The sequence below is a fragment of the Lepeophtheirus salmonis genome, chromosome 3, assembly GCF_016086655.4.
Source record: "Lepeophtheirus salmonis chromosome 3, UVic_Lsal_1.4, whole genome shotgun sequence".
Lineage (NCBI taxonomy): Eukaryota > Metazoa > Arthropoda > Copepoda > Siphonostomatoida > Caligidae > Lepeophtheirus > Lepeophtheirus salmonis.
The window spans coordinates 47,811,445-47,832,140 of record NC_052133.2 but is presented as its reverse complement, the minus strand read 5'-3'; the positions used below and the strand labels follow the sequence as shown (position 1 = coordinate 47,832,140).

Genomic DNA, 20,696 nt, shown 5'->3' with positions numbered 1-20,696 from the left:
TTTGAAGTGTTAAGAATATATGTTTCTTCAATTGATGTTAAATATGATATTGTCAACTGTTTTTTCTTCTTCATACATATTTCCATCAACGGAGAGGGAGTTTTATTTGCTAGACCATCATAAATGCCGGGTTTAGAGGTGGGAGAACGAGGATGTAGAATTTTTTGATTATTATCGTGAAAAATTTGGTAATTTACGAAATTTGATCCCCCCCCCGGATAATTTACTATATTTAATCTAGTTAATGGTGTTACACCACTTACATATAACCCTTCAATATAATTTGTTTCCTGCTGTCATTTTTTTGTTTGCTTCTTTTCTCCCTAAAAGGGTTTTGAACTTATTGATTGGTTGAATTATAGCTCTTTTGTTAAGGTGTGAACAATTACCAACGATTATTGAATAATTGTTTCAAGGTTGGAAGAATTGGCTAACTACTACTAATTTAAGGTATTTGTTTCCAGTTTCTTTTTGGATGAAAGCTTACGAGATACAAATAATGTAATGACGGGAGACATTGGCAATTTTGACTCCATTTTTGCATATTTCAAGTGTTAGTAGTATCATGATAAAAATAGCATAAGGGACTTGTAAATTAGGAGATAGTGTTTGCTTAATGAATTTTTTGTATGAAAGACACAGTCAATACAAAAACTGTATTCTCAAATGTCTGTACTTGTGCAAACTACGATCAATTATCATGTTTTCTCCTCATTTTGACATTATGTGTACTATTTGGATCTATGCATCATCAACAAGTCCTCGTAAACAAATTTAAAAATGCATAGCATTTTTCCTTATTCTCTCCATAACAATAAGAAAATGAAAAGCTTTTGAGCCGCAGTGGGAAGCTCGTATCTTTATTCTATGTATATTATTTCTAAAAATATATTTTTATGATATGTCAGCACACAAAAAAAAACCATGATGATTTTACAGAGTCTGCATTAAATGTAGTTTCTTCAACTATATTTCAGAGTCCACTTCTATTAATAAACTATTGAACACAAAATTTGATAAAATTACTGGTCATCATAAAAGAAGAAGAAAAAACCATTATATGTTTATATTTGAAAGGCATTATCGCACCCAAATATAGGCTTCAAATATGAAGTGTTGACCCGATACCAACATTTTCATGCGGGTTCCGGTATCAATATAGTTATCGGTATTTTGGTACCTTTACAACAAAAATATTAAAGAAAATTGATATGCACTTACAAGAGCGTCTGCATAATTTTTGTTTGGGATGGGCCCTAGCTCAGAAATTCAATGATATTTTTATATAAAATCAAAATTTAAGAGAACTACGTCATCAATAGGCCTTTTTTCCACTATCAGTTTAGTGTTGTACCATTTTAAATGCATCAGTCTCTCAGGACTACCACAATACTGTTGATGAATCAATTGGAGTATCTCAACTATAGCCAAAATTCCATTATATTTCAATCAATTTCATAATTTAGTAAATATAGCTCATAATTGACTCAAATATTTAGTTCAGGACTACAATTATACTAATGAAATAAAAATTAAATAAGATTTTTTTCATTTCTCAATGTATGATCAAGATTTTTTTAGTTTGACGCATCTCATATATACATAATTGACTTGTAAGATGACTTTCTAAAGGAAAAAAGTTCTATTATGACATTACATCCCTCTGGTAGAGGTGTCAAAGTGATTTGAGTAAAATAATTTTGCTTTTTTCTGTTGGGAATTTCTCATTTTCTTGATTTTTCCCCAGATTGTTTCTGTGTTGACTCATCACTACTACCACCACATTTACTTATATGAATCATTTTCATATCTATGAAATATGAGTCAGAGTAAAGAAGAAGGCTTTCTTTTTCCTTTGTTTTTGGTATTATTTGCTGTCGATTTATCAAAATGTAGAATCTTAATGGGTTGTTTCTGCTTTTTAGTCGATTTGAAAGAAAAGTGTTTTGTTGTTGTGGATTTTATATTGCAATTTTGTACAACTTGTAAGTTGGGTAATTTGAAAATAAAAAATTTAGAGTGATGATGATAATTGGATATTCTATGGATGATCGATATATTGATTATTCAATTATTAATTATTATTAGGAATATTACGAATTAATAATTATTATATGGCACACTGTATAGTTCAAATGTTCACAGTTATATTACTTGTAAATACGTAATAACCAAGTAATTTGACCAGCTAATAGTTGGGTATTAAAATGAATAATGTTTTAATTAAATAATGGTTTTTAAGACGAAGAAATTGCAACTTGTACAGTTTTTTATACAAGTTGCAACTTGTACAGTACTTTATACAAGTTGCAACTTGTACACTACATCTGTATGAATACTATAAAATACTATAGAGTATTCCCCATCCAATGACTAAAAAGAAATTCATTTAACAGTTGGGGAAAGAGAAAGCCAAGTTATGTATTACGAGGGTTTTTTCACTAAAGAGTTGTAATGAAATACATTATGTATAATATGTAAATTATGTTATGATACTTTTATTTTTTTAAGAGGGTAAAAATATAGCTTCTTTATTTTTTATTTTATTTTTTACACATGTTCAATGATTTTTCTTTTTTTTTATAGGTAAGTTGTATTAAATGCTTTCTTTATGTAGAATACGGAGAAACAAACATAGGGAAAAAACCCTTTCGTTAAGAAATTGGAATTAAACATTATTCAACAGAATTTTTTTTCCAAAAAACCAATATGGCTCTACCTATATAGTATAATTCGATCCCCTTATTCCAAATATAGCCTTAGTTGTTCGCTTCTGAGCCTCATATTCATTAGATAAATGCCTTATTTTGTGGCTATTTTTAAGATTCGAAGCTTTTGCAAGACTTTGGCGTTGAAAATAGAGATAAATTATATAAATATATTTATAAACCTAAAATTGAAATATTTCAAATCCATTTTTGTAATGCATTTGTCTCGTTTAGATCTTGAGTTATCTTTGCTTGAAATGTTTTTTTTTCTTCTGAGGCTCATACATCCAAAAAGAATAAATTAAAAAATGTAAAGATATATCATATGATAGCTGAACTTTAATTTCAAATAAAGACTCCTTTCAAAAACAACATATATCGTTGTCAATTTGTGGTAATGTAATCACAATATTTCAAGGATTTAGCTCCTGCTCTGCAGCGGTTGATGAACTTAAGTATGTAGGGGGTTGGATATAAATGTATCAACTACGTTCCTCTCTATTGCATTCTAATGATGTCTTAGTAGTTTGTGATGTCGAATCATAAAGAGAAAATAAGATATCTACATTGTAAACATCTCATTTATGTAAGTGTCCACACGGATTCGAATGCTATATGTGTACTAGAATTGTGTTTCAGTATTGATATCCTATACCAGTCTCAGACGGTTATAATTTTTACTCGGACCTGTCGCCTAGTAAAATTTCATCAATAAAAAAAAAAATCGATGATGATTTGTTCCCTCATCTCTTATATTATTTTAAAGAAAATAATATAATTTAAAAAATACATAATCCGTTTAGAAAAAAATCAATTAAGGTCGAAATGGGGGGGAAATTGGATCTCTAACCGAGTCTCAACACTATTAACAAACAGATACATCACCAGTTTTTTCATGTTTTATGTATATTCATAAAGTTACTTATGCGTAACGGATTTATGAGTTTGAAAAATGCTTTCTAAAATAGGGATTTTTCTTGATGACAAACGTTGTTTTGAAATAGCAAAGGGGGAAGACTTTCATTTGACAAATTACCATTGTCATTGTACAAATAGAGGCTATTTATTATCGACTAGACGATTAATATGATCATTTACCCCTGGATCTATGAAGGGGGTTTGTTTTTTGATGGATAAGCACAATTATGTTTTATGTCTGATTGTGTATATTAGACTGTCCTGTTTTCGGGTTGATATTTTTTTCCCCTTATACAAAGCTATTTTCTCCTCCAAACAATCATAAAGCTGACTTTCGCAAAGTGTGAGGCCTCTCAGAACATTTTTAGTGTGTTAAATGCCCTTTTAGTTAAGGAAAATTGTATGTTTAGAGTAAAAAAATTTACTTTAGCTATATTTTAGCATTTGGATTATGAGACAAAAATGGTGTGCACTTTGTTACTATTAATTTAAGGGGGCAATAAAAAGATAAGCTCGTAAGGATAAATGAGAAGAAGAAGCTTTTGCATGAATTAAGGAAAAGAAGATTTTATCTGAGGATAGCACTCAAACGATGATGCAGACCAGATCCGTCTAAACATAAATGAGGAATGATAAGTTGAAGGATTTGCGGTTTACCTATTTTATCAAACATAACAAAACTGTTGCTGTGCCTTCTTTTTGTTCAACAACTATCACTTCAACGACACATGTGTTTTAAAGTCCCGAGCTTAACAAAGAAAATATGTTGTTTTTTTCGTTCAATGTTGGCTTTTTTAATTATATTTATTTTTCTTCATTCCCTTATATATTTAGGGGCATTGCATTTTTTTCTCATCAAGAAGCAGTATAAAATTAAAATAGCATTGATCCATTGTTTTGGAAATAACCAAATTAGCGTCACACTTCGCACAATAACTCAAAAACTAAGGGGCAGATTGTCATGAAATGTTGATAGCTATTTTTTGAAGGTTGGTAGAGAAATAAAAAAATAAAAATAATAGCACCACGTGTTAGTAGGGTCAAATTTTGATATGCTATATTTCGTAAAACAGGGAAACTAACTGCAAATCATTGAGCACATTTTATACCCCCCCATAAATTCAATTTTCACTCATAGAATCATATTTGTGACGGCGGTACAAAAGGCTCCAAAATCGCAAAGTTGGACTCAAAAATACCATTTTTTCCAGACTAAAATGGTCTCAAACATTACCAAATTCAGGATTTTGATTGCTCCAGCAGAAAAGGTCTGTATGTAGCGAGACAAAAAATTTAACCCGAAAACGGGGCAATCTAAATTTTATAACACCTTACTATCTCTCTCTTTCATTTTTTGTTTTGTTTATATATTGTATATCTCCTGTCTCTTTTTTGAATTGATATGATTACTTTATTATTTTTCCTCCCTCCCTAACATGTGTTTCTGACAGTTTCTCTTCCTTTACAATTACACACTTAAATGGACTTGAAATTTATGTTGTCCCCCCATGGGGAGTATATCCTTTCTCTTAATGTTCCACCTACTTACTTAGGTACATTAATAATTATTTTTAGAATATATCCCCAGAAAATAGGTGGTAGAATCTTTTTTGAATCCATATAGGATATAGGAAGAAATTTTCACGAAGTTTAATCATTAAAAAAACAGTGTACAATATACAAACAGAAGTACTTTTTAATGTAAAACTCCTTAACCAAAAATATTCATCTACGTAATGACTAAAATTAATGCGACCCTCCTAGGAAACAATCCCATTCTCGATACGAGAACAAAACTTAGTGCAAGTATTCTGTATACATTCATTGGACATATGGTTCTACTGCTCCATGATGATGGCATTCAACTCGTCAACATTGCGGCGAGAGATCCAAAACGCTTCCCACACTGTAGTCCAGATGATTGAAATCGTGTGATGATGGCCCCAGAAGGAATTGATCGAACAGAAAGGCTTTGTGATCAAGGTAAATTTTTTGGGTCTTTGGAGATGAAGCCTCATCCAAAGTCCATGCATAATTTACCACATTAGCCTTCAACCTCGGCTAACAGTCCACCTCAAACCCTTGTAGTAGGTCTCAACTTCCACTTTTTCCTGGTGCTAGAAGAAATCAGATGATATAACTCTCAAACACATTATCTGAGCAGCTGGATGCTTATTCTGAAGGTCCCCTTAACCTCTTTGGATGCTCCTGCAATCATTTCGTCGGTTTGGAACCTGAAATCTGTCCACAGCAAAGACCTTCTTCTCTGAGGAAGTTTCAGCGTCCACAAGATGAGACACCTGTTACCGTTTTAGTTGCTATGTACTCATTTTTCGTCTGATTGAATGTAATAATCACATTTACATTTTGGGCACGAGACCGAAACTTAGTGCAGGTCTTACGTATTCATTTCTTAGACATATATGTAGTTCCAATGCTCCATCATGTTGGCCTTCAATGCCTCCTTATTACTACGAGAGGTACATTATCATCCATAAGTTCATAAGATTGAGATCAGGTGATGATGGCACCAGAAGGACTTGCCTGAAACGGAGGAAATATTTTTGGGCCTTTGGATATGGAACCCCATCCCGAGTCCATATATAATTTACCTCAAGGTAATTTAGCCTTCAAGATCAACTAACAATCCACCCTAAATTCTTATAGTATACATTAGCATTAACTTCTTATCTGATGAAATTGTGCTTGAATAAATATGGGTATATATTCTTGACATCAGACACTATTACACCCAGACCCAAGACCTGACCAGTTGGATGCTTTGTTCTAAAGGTCTTCTTTACCTGTTGGAATGATTTTCCCATTGCCTTTTTACTTGGTAGGTACTCATTTTTTGTATGATTAAAAAAAATATTCTAAACTTTGGGGTGAATGGAATGATTAACTATCAGTTGATTATTTTATTTATTTTTCCTTTCACTCGTCAGATAATATAAGAAACAAGTATACCTCAAGAAAACATTACTTTCCGCACTCTGTATAAACAATAAAAGTGAATTCCCAGACATTCCCCCCTCCCCAGCAGCTATTCATCCCCCTTTTTTTCATTCTGCAGTTTTTTTATCTTGAAGAACACACACATTTCCGATCCTTAAAAAAGAAAGAAACCTTTTAGAATAAAGAAATAAAGTTTTATATCATCCCTTCTTCTGTACGTAGGGTCTGTGTGGAAAAAAAACTTTTCTAAAAAATTATATAAAATACTTATTTCTAAATAAATATTATAATGAGATTATTACATTTTTTCTCCATCTTCACTTTGACGATGTGCTATATCTTTCCCCTTTTTCACGTTTTTGACTTTGACAATTTCTTCATTACAAACCATCTTTGGTTGGTTTACACCTACCTACATATTTGGCAGTTTCTCAAATAATTAATTAACCTACATAAATACCTATATATGGCGGCTTACTTTCAAGAATAAAATTCAATTATGGGGGAAGGCAGGGTGGAGGATATCTTTTCTGAAGACGTAGTGAGATATAATTAGAACAATTGATCAGCCTAGAGTTCCTTATTTCCCAGGAAATTGTCTTTGAGTGGGATCTCCGGAAACAAATTTTTAAATTACGAGATCCCTGGAAATCAATAATAAATACTGTGAAATTTAAGTACTTCCTTTTAAATTTTTAATAAGAAATAATAGTTTTTTAGATAGTCATAACCATATACTCTATACTCTCATTTTATGGTACCACTAATAATGGCTGGGTTTTTTATACCCAGCAGGTCCTGCTGCTTTGAATTCTGGAAACCAAATCCAACCCTCCTAAAAATTAATAATTAAACAGTAAGTGATGAACAAGCTTTTGAGTTGATTATTTATAATTAAATGTAACTAATATTATGAAATAATTAAATGCAAAATTTTCTGTAGGTGTAAACCCCTTAGAAATCCGGGAAAACTGTATTTCAAGAGAGAAATCCTAGATCAGTCATATGTTTAATCAATGAGTACCCGGTATTGTCCATATTTATTTGGCGTCGTCAAACAGAAAAAAATTACCTAAAAAATATAGGAGATAACTACACAAGAAATCTTCAGTGTTACACACTGTTTTTGTTTGAGCACACTTATACCTAGTTACTCAATACATAGATGCTCTCTCTTCAAGAATGAAGGAATAGTATTTTTTTTATTTTAATAATTATACAGCTTGAGAAATAAACATTTATATGACGTGATTAGCCTCAGAGTACTTAAGTCTCTAGAGTGCTATCTAGCTGAACCTCAGCTACACACGCTCGATGCTACATACAAAACGCCTGCGAGATTTTATTAATATGAACACATGTCATAGAACAAAAATGACTGTTTTTCATTCAAACATACATACAGACAACCTTAGCTTAATTAATATAGATTACAAAAGAGTAATTGACCGGAAGAGAACACATAAATTTCAGAAATGTAAAAAATACCTGCTTTATTTATTCTTAGTGATTAAGACTATTTGCAATCAGGAATTGGCCTAAACAATTTCATAAATATGATTCATTAATTTGTATAAATATAATTTCTCGGGACCCCTAAATGTACTCCTTCTTTACTATTTTTTCAATCAGTAAATTGTTTCCTGATATATGATTTATTTTTAATTAGAAAAACAAAATTACACCAATTTTAAAATAGTAATATCTTTTGAACAAGTAGTTCAATTTCAACCAAATAAAGTATTTCTGAAAAATACAAATATGTGAGAGAGAAACCCCTTATAGAAGCATATACACTTTTGATGATAGAAAACCTTTTATTTACGCTTCAAATCAGTTCCTTTTGCTCTTAAACAAATATAAAAAATAGGGGTTATTCATTCACGAATAAAAACCTTCAAAAATGATTTCTTAATATTTATATTCTATATTTCCTGAATTGGATCTTCTTCCATGGAATAAAAATACATCCATGAAATTTATATTATATTTTGGTGGTAATTATTAGTGTACCATCATAATGATAGTCTGATATTTTTTCCTTATTCAAATGTTGACCGAAAGAGCATAAAAGTATTATTAAAAATAAAAAAAATGCTTAAAAATTTGATATATTTAAAATTAGTAATCAGCTCTATAATTGGATGTAAAATATTTCCAAAGAAGTAAAATATTAGTACCTTGTGTACTTTCTAATCCTTATTTATAAAATAAAGTTGCACTCCTAATTATTTATAATAACATCAAGTCTTGTTATTTTCAATCTCTAAGGATGTTCCATTAACAAATAAAGGGCATTTCATTATGTGACCATGATATACAATTGGAGTATTCAGTGAATGAAATATCTGTTTTTTCGCAAAAAAAAATCTTGCCTATTGGGGTAAAAATGTAATTGAAAATAACATTGATTCAACTTAAGAGCCATCTAGTGAGTAAAAATTAATGTATGTATGAAAAGCAGCATGCACTGTATATAGTGTTTCCTAATGTATATCATATACCAATACAATATAAAGAAAACAAGGGAGTATAGTGTACAAGGAACACTGTATAAAATGAATGAAAACTTGCAGGCGTTTAGTTCAACTCATAATGGAAAAAAAAAAAATGAAAGTATCATTTTTTTTTTTTTTTCTCAATCTGTAATATTTTTTTTTTTCTTGAGGAGTGAATGTCCAAGTATTTGGTGTGTATCTATGTGTGAATGTACTCATGAAAAACGGAGAGGAATACACGGAATTGTTGTGTTATCTTCTGCATATATTGTTGAAGCAAAATGTGTATGTTAGTCGAAGCCTAATAACTCTGGGGAATGCCGGGTTTCTAGTATTATATAAATATTGGGGTTTCGATCTAAAAATCCAGGACCGATCGTAGACCGTTAAATTTTTTTATTAATAGCAAAACTATGTCCACAAAAACTTGGTTTTGATGCCGTCCAACAAAAAAATTACTTTATTTTTAGAAAAAGATATTTCTTTTTCTAAAAATAAAGTAATTTTTTTGGGAAAAAATAATCGTATCGGTTCGATTAGATATTAGACATTAGATATCCCTTTTATGAAGTCAAGACTCATTGCATTTAAATCTTTCTTTGTATCCCTTCTTATTTATAAAGTAGGCAATAAAATATAGCCATAAGGACATTTTTTTTTATACATTGAAAAGAAAACAAGGGTTTATTTTTTTGGTTCAACAACAAAGTTAATTATACATATATTTATAAAAAAGTTAAAATTAGGAATCTTTGTTAAGAGAGGAGGAAAAGAGAATTCCATTGGGATTAGAAAGCAAACAAGGAACCTACATACTCTGAGAAAGATAAAAGGACAATTGGAAATAATAATTAATATGGAAAATAAACACAATGGAGCAATGGGAGATTCAATCCCCCATAGGGGTAGTCAAATCATTTTACCTAGCACAAAATGGGAACTCAAAACTTGCAGTAACATGACTAAATTACAAAAATGCGCTTTATTTGGAATCAAGAAAAGACAACTCAAAGCCAATTTGTGATATGTTTATATACTATAATTATTTTTCAATGGCCTTCTTCACAAGCAAAAACAGAATGTACATGACAGCAAAGAGATAAGCAACTCTTGATGAAGTCTGTGTTAATGGCGTACGATGGAACCTTTGAGCAAATTCAAATATGGATGAGATGTGCGGAGATGTTCTTCTCCGGAACGCTCGAAACTTTAAAGTCCAGGGAGTTAAGGTCTGGTCTGGGGGAGGGCCAATTTAAATAATATACTCCCTATTGTATATCAGGGAATCTCAAACTTATTACAGGGCGTAGTACCACCTGGAAAAATAATATCTAGATCTCCCAGTACTATAATTAACTCCTAAACTATTTATGGCGTTCCTCCAAAGAGGGTCGTGACTTTGTTTGGTTTTTGGGGAGGGTGGGAATTTAACTTTTTTTTTTACATATTTGACAGCAAAATTTTAGTCAAAGGGGAGGGGTGGGTGAGTGTACTCGACTCCTAAATACCCTAATTCTAGTACGGACTTGCCTCCACCTACTGCGAAAGGGAACTTTGCTCCACAATTTGAGAAACACTATTTTGTATAATACCTAATACATCTTTTTCATCGGGCATAGCTAATTTTATCCATATATATTAAAATATTAGACCAAAATGTGGGGTTTGAACGGACTGAGCCGAAGTATTTGGTCCTAAATTAGAATTAACATTTTATGTATAATGTATACTGATCGACATATTTATCTATTACTAATAACCATATAACTTTATCCATTAAGTATATACAATATATTAGATAATATGCACCATTTTAACTTTTTTTAAATGATCAAAATGCTCATAATATGTTGCTACCATCTTATTGCCTAAATATCACTGTATTAAAAGTAAGTAAGAAAGGCAGAATGGACTGCAGTCTTCAGTCCCAAATAAGGATCAATGCAGCAGTATATATGGATGTACATACTAAGTTTCATAGTAACAAACTAAACTTATTTATAAGTATGCAGTATTTTATATATAATTTCATGCAAACTACTTTGATGCCTTTTTATGTGCTCTTCTTTACATACTTAAAGTATTATTGATAGTTATGTTGGGAAGGGGGGATATCCTCTTTATATAAACTATACATTTACTTATTCATAAATAAATAAGAGTATATAAAAATCGTAACAGATTGAGCAAATGAAATGGTGTATTCGATACCATTATTATTATTATTGACTTTGTTTGGTGATGGAAAGAAAATTTATGTATCTACTATAAGTTATATAGAAGCTAATAGGTTTCAATATCATGCTGTGTTTTTTTATTTTTTTGATGGGGCATATGTATATCACAAAATAACAGACAAATTTACACTATATTTTGTTGCCAGTTGTCGATCAGTCTGCTTATTTTCCCCTAATCAAGGGTTTGAACCTTATAGATTGCTTGAGTTAGAATGGTCTTTTGTCAGGCTAAGAACCATAGTATTGATAGTTTGAGGGACTTAGTGTCCCTCAAATCACGTTAAATGATGTTGTATGACCCCGCTGCCTGATATTCTTACACATACATATTCTTTAAAAATATCAAGAAATTTTTTTAAAGATTATAATAGCATAAATACTATATAATTATTAATATTATAATTGCAAATTCTCAAAAGGTCGGAAACCATGACTCTCTGCACTCCTGTTGCTCGACCCATACTTGTCAAGCTATGAAAAAATGATGAAATGATAGTTCCGCAGTTGGGATGAATCGGCTTACTACTATCAGGTGTTTTGGGGCCTTTTTGATGTCTATATTTTTTCGTAAGAAGGATTGCGAAACAACTAACGTAACGACGTAATTAGTGTTCTGAATGTTGATAAGTTGAATTCAAATTAGCTTTTGATAAGCTGTCAATATTTTCCTACTATAAAAGAGTGAATAATTCTATTACTAGTAAGAATAACTAACCAGCAACTTGTTTTGAGCCTATTTGTATATTTATCTAATTGATAAAAAAGGTTTTAGTGCTATTTTTCCACCTTTTTATGTTAAAATTTCTATACAAATATATCAGTCTCTCTAATTTAGTTGTTTTTAAACGTGTTGACCGCGTATTTAGTCGGCCTTTGAATGTGTAACAAAAAATCCATCAGTCTCGCATTGAAAGGAGTGTAAATGTAAACTTTCATAAGACGTTATCAAGCAAGGGCTAACTAAAAATTGATTTTGGGTTTTTTCCCTTTTGAAAAAAGGCTGCGAGATACACTTGTAGTAACGATGTGATGTAGTTTAATACATTAATAATAAAAAATAAAGCAATAGACTCACAACTAATTTTTTCTTATTAGAAATATTAGAGTGGAAGAAAGCCATTTGGTGGCTCATCAATCTTACATTTTTTTAATATTTTTTAGGCTTAAAAAAGTCAATCTTGATTCCCACTCGAGTACTCCATGTCCTCTCTTCCCCTGACATTCTACAATATGTAGGCTACATCATTATTAGTTATAATAAGTCTATATCATTTAATCATTTCATTTAGATTCAATGAGGGAGAAAGTTAAAAAGAAGGAAAAGGATTGAGGGAATCACCGTCCCTGACCTCATTTTGAAGTCAACCAAAGAAAGAAGTGGGGGGTATAACGATTTATTATTTTATTATTATTGACAATAAATAAATGAATTCTCTCCCCACACGGGTACCATTTGTTCATCCATTTATTTGAACAAAAGTTTTGATGATGATGTGAGGCGTTTATTGACCTTTATTGTAGATATATCGCAACCTCTTCTCCTATGAAAAGAATCCGGGGAAAATGGCTCAATTAGTGGTGTGTAGTATTTTCACAATACCAGTCTTTTTTGGTCTGATTCTGGTCCCAAAATTAGTTGTTAGCTGAATGATAACTTTAGCGAACAGAATAATAAATATATCTTATGATGATCCATGTTGCAATACCATGGTTAATAGAAATACAAGGTTATACCATAACGCCTTTCCTGCAAATGTTTAACTTCTACCACGCTTTTTAATAGTGACGTCAAAGAGTATAGCAGCTGTTACCAAGAGTAGCTCTATATGGCCTTCCTTGACTGTTGGTGTTAGAGTACCACTGCTGTACTCTATGGCGTCATATATGTTTGTCTTGTCCAGTAGTCGTTATGGTACATCAAATCAAATTTAAAAAAGTATATATTAATGATTAGTCCCGAATTACAATCATTTATTCTTAATTGATTCATAAGGATGCTTCAACAGTTGGACCGAACCACTATTAGAACCGTTCGATCAAAAATCCAGACAATTGCCCAATAAGTCACAGCGTTAGCTCCCTAATACAATGTTTGCATTTCTTGGGTGCATGTTTTTCATATTGCCTTTCAAAGGGACTTGTCCGATCTGTAGTGAAAGTTTCTCATCCAATGACAATCCCATCTTGAGAATTACGGAGTCAGAGGCGATTATTAATTAATGTACTCTTAATCATTGTAATTCATGGAACATAATTAAATATTACTCTTTTAAAATTAGAGTAACATGAATATAAATCATGATACATAGTATTGCAGCATGAATCATCATATATTTATTTATTTTATTCGGCAAAGTGTTTTAGAATTATATTTCGCTACTTTTTCGATTGAAAATATGAAGGGTAATTACGATGTACTTATGGGGGTGGTGTTCACAGATATACATATATTTATGGGGAAGTTACGTCATATATTTTATTACGTAATGGCGTGACGGCTTCAATGCAAATTTAGTACAGTAACGTTTGTATTGCGTCAATACCCTCGTAACATTATTGTCAGTGATGCTAATTGAGAGCATCTTGGGCATGTTAAAAAAAAAAATAGCAAAAATTGAGTGGGTAACCCTGACAATTTAAACAATGTCTTGGGGAAGAACAGCTTAGCTGTGAACGTTTCAGTGGATGAGCTAAAATCAGCTGTGACAAGGGAGGAAGGGGAGAAATAAATAAAGGAGGAAATTGGCAAGAATTATTCCAATGCCCCTTTCTACTCTAAGTCCAACAAGGACTTACAATTCCAGGAACATCCGCAGGATAATATGCATACTCTTCTTTTTTCTTGATTTTTTTAATAAATTAATTTATACATTTAATTTTTTTGATAAAAATTTCATAAATCCATATTAATTTACAAAAAACAAATTATTTAAAAAAAAAAAATTTCCCTGTCCAATTTTTATCCAAAATATCCAATTTTTTTTTCAAAATTAAATTTCAAGTTTTCAAAAAATTCTAAAAAATTACAAAAACCGTAGCTACTCAGAAAATTAATTTTTTTGGAAAAAAAATTGAAAAATTAATTTTTTGAAAAAAAATTTCAAAATCCAAGATATTGACAAAAAACAAAATTTCAAAAATCCATAGCTTTTCACAGAATAAAAAATTGAAAATTAATTTTTTTGGAAATAAATTTCCAAAATCCACAGCTATTCCCAAAAAAAATTCAAATATTTAATTTTTTGCTCTGCTGCATAATTTGCCCGAATGACAAAAAAAATCTAGTAAATCCATAAATTCCTTAATTTGGACGAGGCTTCAGCCATCTCCTGCAGACACCCTGTATTCCTCAAAGTATTTTATGAGCACACAAAAATATTCAGTCCTCATGAATTAAATAGTTATGACAACAGCTGTAGAAAAGAAAATTGCCTTCAGTTTGCCAACTTAAAAAAAAAAAAACTAATTATAGTTCCGCTGTAGGGAATAGTAATAAAGCCATAACTATTAAATCAATAATGTTCGGGGAAATTGTTCACAGCTTATCAAGAGTTCATTCGAATTCAACTAATCAACGTTTAAAATAAGTAATAAGGATAAGAAAAGAAGAAAAATCGATACCTGACAAAAAAAATAAATACATGTGATTGATGAAACGCCGTAGAAAGGAGTAAACATGTACAATGAATTAAATATTTTGACATCAGATTTGATTATGTCTACATAATTTCAATATTTGTTTAGTTTTTATAAAGGGGATTTTTTTTTATTTGCAGAACTATGTAGAAAAATCCACTACTGTTCTCTCTTTCTTTATACATCTTAGTTAAATTGTATAAAGTGTACTTATTTGTTGTTGGATGTTTAGAATGATGATTTGAGTTAAGGATGAATAGAAAGTTGGAAGTTGTTTTTGCTGATTCCCTTCAAATTGCTCTTGTTTTGATCTCTCTACATACATTTTTGTATAGTCAATACAAAATATTATTTTTTGTTAATATTAAAAAGTCTCTTGCCAAGTTTTGCTCCCCCTTTATTTTTTTTATGAAGGCTTATTATTTGGGTACATACACATATATATATATATATTTATGAAAAGTGGCTTTTCCCCCTTCATAAATAGGTCAAAGAGGCTTTTTTATGCCGTACATATTAATGGAAATGAATAATATTAACTTTGTTTTTTGATTAATTTTTATAGGTGGAACAAGGGAAATCGGTGCATGTTTGACACGTATAGTGATTCGACACAAGGCCATGGAATCACGTTTGAAGACACTTTGTAGTGCCCTTCTTGACTGTATGATCCTTCCCCTTCAAGACAAAATTGAAGATTGGAAAAAGACTGGCTCTCTCCTTGACAAAGAGCATGCCAAAGATTATAAAAAGAATCGATCCGAATATAAGAAAAAGAGTGAGAACTATGCTCGACTCCAAAAGAAACACAAAAAGAATCCTTCAAAGGGCTCCAGTAATGGGAATTGTAACAACAATAGTAATTCTATTTTGGAGAGCTCACTCATGGAAGTTAATAAACAGATGAAAGTCTTGGAGGACACGGAGAAAAACGCTGTTAGAAAGGTAATTTTCAAGCATTAAACATGATTTATCATTCATTTAGACTTGCATTTCCGATTTAAAAAAAAAAGTTATACGAAATCATTTTGCATTCTTCCTGTGGGAAAGGGTGTGTAAAAATCACGCCGGTGATGAATTAATGTCAGTTGATAAGCTGGATTAAATAAAAATCCTTCTTTCTTAAGGAGGACTTGCATTAGAAGGGTACCTCCGATTAGGGTGACCAGCAGTTAGAAGGATTCAGAAAACACTCCTAGTCTGTAAAATTCTTTTTTAAGAATTTTCCAGGAGTTTAAAGAATCCTGAATGACGATCTCTTGATCCTTTTGAATACACTTGACTTAAGATACGAGAATTAAGACAGATTTACTAAATCTTGTCAGCTAATATGATTTTCAAATGATTGACGGCTCACCGGTAAGTGCTCCTTTGTTACATCTATGGAGCACCATCACGATTTAAATAACAACAATATAACCCTTTTCTTAAAAAAAAAAAAAGGTTGGCTCAAAATTATTTGCTAATTCTTCGGAACTGTAGGATTTGCTTCAATAAGAACTTAATTATGTACAGCTGAACAAATGCTAATTTAAATTCAATCAATCAATATTTAATACCAATTGGCTTGAATAGTAGGGAAATGGTTAAATGACAAACAAACAAAAATGCAATATACATTGTTTTTGTTGCTATTAGCATTACGCCCTGTCATAAATGACAAATGAAATGGACTAAATCTATTTTGTCCCTATATCCGAAATGCAAGTCTCAATTCATTAAATTAAATGTTTAATTGATTCTCACTCTTTCTTCAAAAATAATAGGTTCTGACTGAGGAACGATTACGTTATTGCACTTTAGTGGCCTGCCTAAAGCCTCTCATCGATGAAGAAGTCTTTATGGTCTCCGAGTTCCAACAGCTGGAAGAGATTTCTAAGAAGGTCTCAAACGCAACAGAGGATCCTTTTAAACTTCCTCCCGCCTCAGAGCAAGTCATTACAGATATCATTTCGACTAAAAATGGAGAGCCAAAGTTCCACTTTACTACACCTCCCTCATCTCCATCCTCTCTTGGTTCGCGGAAGAGCTCCATGTGCTCCATTTCGTCTGCAGGATCCTCTGCTGGATCCCCTTCGCATCAGTCTGTATCTGCAAACTCCAAGAATAATATTAGGCACAGATCACTTTCCCAGGTACTAAATCCTATCTCTTTATTTATATGAATATGTACGTTTTATTTTTATTTTTTTCAAGAAAGGGGGAAGAACCCCCCTTTCTTAAAATAAAATGAGAGCGGAAATGATATTCCTCCCTGCTCCTTCTTCATATATGAAGAAAGATATTTTTCATATTTTCTACATATATGTATAACATACCTTTATCCTTTGAAAAATGAGCATTTTAAAGTTATATGTTTTTTATGAATAATCCAATTTTATATGACAAAATAAAGTAATCATATATTAGTTTTGAGTATGACTTACAAATCGAAGGTTTAGAGCCAAATCGTTGTAACAAATAAAATATAAATATTAGGATCCTTGTCTAAAAAGGTTGACTTAAAATTAGAAATATTATGACTTTTGAAATTTGGCCTCTCACCTCACGAAATATCAATTGTTATGAAAGTAAAGCTCAAAGCTTTTTTTTTTTTTTTGTACAAATTTTTTTCTCATTTGAGATTTCGATTTGGTCTAAAAACTATTTACGGTCTCAAGACTTTTTTTTATTGATCTAGAGATGGGGACTTGGACTCAAGACTTACCTCGAGTCGAATTTATCACACAAACTTGTCACACAATGATTTCTCTTTGAAAGCTATTTTTTCACTTGTATATAAAGTAATCTTTAGAGTAACTATTCTTTTCTGAAAACTTGAACTGAACTCGATGAAAATATTCAAGGACTACTCGGTTTTTACTTGGGTATTAGTCATATATTAATCACTATTGGCCTGTAATTTTGAATCTTTTCTTTTTTGTATGAGTACTTACGTACCATTGGTATGATTAAGCAAACGAATTAGTGTGAAGGAAGGCTTACGATTACGTCATGTTTATATATACATAGTTATAAATTGTTTTGGCTACTGCACTTTCATTGTTAATTAGTCCAAAAGTTGGTAGCAATATGAAAATGACATCATCATATTGGGGGCAACATACTCGATCAAATTTTTATTGTCATTGCCCATCTAAAAGAGAGGGTACAATGTTTTTCCCTTAGTATGGCGTCTATACGCATTAGTAAGGATGGGCAAAACCTAGAGAAAAATAACAATTTAAAGATTAGAACAGGAAAAACGATTGGTGCGAATCGTTCTTTTTTGTTCATTCTAAATAGATAGTCGTGGTGTTAACATCTCTCTGAATGATTAATTCCTGTCTACTTTCGGGTTATTTAAAAAAAAAACAATATAACAGGCAGCTGATGTTAACAGGGTTTTAATTCAGGTGTACAATATGTTTTATTGCCGCCTTACCCTTGCACTCTTCGAAATCCCTACTTATCAATAAAAATTATTTGCTGATATTAAAACACCCAGAGTTCTACCCAAGTTCGAAGTTTAATTACCGGGTGTCATCCCAGGTAAATTTATAAATACCCAAATCTCATCCCTATCTGAGATCGATCCATGGTTTGTGAACAATTCAATGTACATAAAATTACAAAACAAGGGGAAAAAAATTGTCTTGGGCCAAGTCTCAAAACTAAATTTCTACACAGAAAAATATTATGCTCTGAATTCATTTTGATGCAAACATTTTATTTTTATTATATATATATATATGAATATAAGCTTTTTAAAGCTATTTGTGATGTTCTTTTATTGTACGCCTTTATAGCATGACAATGAGTCTACTAATGAGGTTGAAAACGTGAGTAAATTGATTATATCTCTTTTGATTATTCTCTCAGGCATTACAAAAAAATGATAATTGAATATTTCAATATATAAAAGATCCGTAAATAGAGAAAATTGAAATATTTCAAATCACAGTTGTTTACCTATTAGAAAAAAAAAATATTAGAGTAGATTGATTTATAGTTCCTTTTAAGTACAGTAAACTCTTGGTTAACGAATGAAATTTGAAGCTATTCCGTCTGTAAATAAAACTACAGGGTCAGCGAAAAGTTAATTTAAGGTATATTTTGATTAAATCAGTATAAATCTTAACGCATAAAAAAAGGGACACATTTATACAACATTCCATGAAATTTCATTCAAAATTGCCTCTTAATTGGGGGGACTACAGCTAGTTTTTTGGTCCTTATTTAGAATTGTGGTTATGTCTAGTTCAGTCCTGCAGTTCAATCCTACAACTGATAAAGTTCGGTCCTACACTTAATTTTATTTTTTAGTCAGTTCTAGTACTGACAGGTCTTAAGGACCGGTACCAAAGATTGATAGAACAGGTCCTAAGACTAAACTAAGCCCAATAAATAACGACTGATAAAACACTTGCTATAACCCCTCCAGCCCATCCCTGCGGACGCCTCTGAATTCTATAATGAATGTTTTAAGGAATTACAATTTCTTTTTTAACTTATCAATTAATTGTATATTATCAGAATAATATTTATGATTTACTTTATAAAGTTATTTTAATTCCTTAATACATTTTTAAAGTTAAATCACTTTTTAATTTTATTACTCTTCTACTCATAAAAAAAAATAAAAATGGAATCCCTTACTTTTACTTTATCAATTAAAAATTAATTTAATATAGCTTTCTGCGGACTCTGTAGAGTGTTTAATTTACACTTTGATTTGTGCAAAAAAAAAAAAGCAAAAAAAAAACCGTATAAATTAATTATGTACGTTAACAAAGGTTCTACTGTATTTGCTTCATTTTTCACTTGCTTTTTTTTTATAACTACCTCTATGTTTATATGATATAATCAAATTAAAAATAAGCTATTTATTTAATATCCTCTGTGTTTTTGACGTCTTTAAAAATATAATGTACCGACTATGTTTTGAGCCCTCTGTTATGCATACTTTTTTATTTTTATCTCCGATCCCCCAACCTAGTTGATGTTCAGATATTTATTTTTTATACTTGAAGATTTCCTCCTAAAATAAATACACTTTAATTTATTTCCTTCCTTAAAAATAATGAATTAATTTATCTTGATTTTTTTTTGATAATTCTTTTTTAAGGGCAATTATAAATATATTTATTACTCAGCGGATTTTTTTAATGCTTCGGCTTTTTAAAGCTATAAGCAGAGTTGCAACTTTTGTTGGGAAACAGTTGACTTTATAGAAAGAAAGAAAAAAGAACAGTTGCTTCTTTGATCAGTTGTTAAGTTGTGTTCATTATTTATTGTCAATAACAAGTGTCTCATAGAATGAAACAGAGGAACTAGATATCCAATGTGGATGTGCTCACTGAACCTCAATAAAAATTGCAATCCTACCTATAAGATAACTAGAGATGTGAAAATGCGTGCATTTTGTATGCTTTTGAGAATTTCCTTGTACAAATTATTATATTCCAGTTGTAATATGTAGAATTTGTATAATTGTATCCTCGCATACCTTAAAAAATGAGGCAATTTCACATCGTCAAAGATTAACCTAGGAATACTTTATCTATGTAATTCTAGAAACCTTTAAGTGCGGGCGCAAGCACGTCCGCTACTAATGTGGTTAATGAATTACTAAAATGACATAACATAAATCCATAAGGCCATTTGTCAACTATTTGACATATTTTGTGGGAAAAAACACTCATTTATTAAATTCATATAGCTAAATGTAAACCTAATTCTAGGAAAGAGGCCTGTGAAAG

General features: G+C 31.0%; 1 protein-coding gene across 6 annotated transcripts in view; it reads left to right on the top strand.

The window, feature by feature from the left end:
• The window catches only part of LOC121115249 (uncharacterized), a 161,633-nt gene that overhangs the window by 129,987 nt on the left and 10,950 nt on the right, over positions 1-20,696 (top strand). For 3 of the 6 annotated variants that reach the window (XM_040709450.2, XM_040709447.2, XM_040709448.2), the window contains exons 4-6: positions 15,521-15,900; positions 16,722-17,090; positions 18,744-18,776. In XM_040709450.2, the coding sequence (XP_040565384.1) occupies positions 15,521-15,900; positions 16,722-17,090; positions 18,744-18,776 (782 nt within the window). The remainder of the gene's footprint in view (positions 1-15,520; positions 15,901-16,721; positions 17,091-18,743; positions 18,777-20,696) is intronic. The other 3 variants (XM_071887454.1, XM_040709449.2, XM_071887453.1) reach the window with 1 other exon arrangement.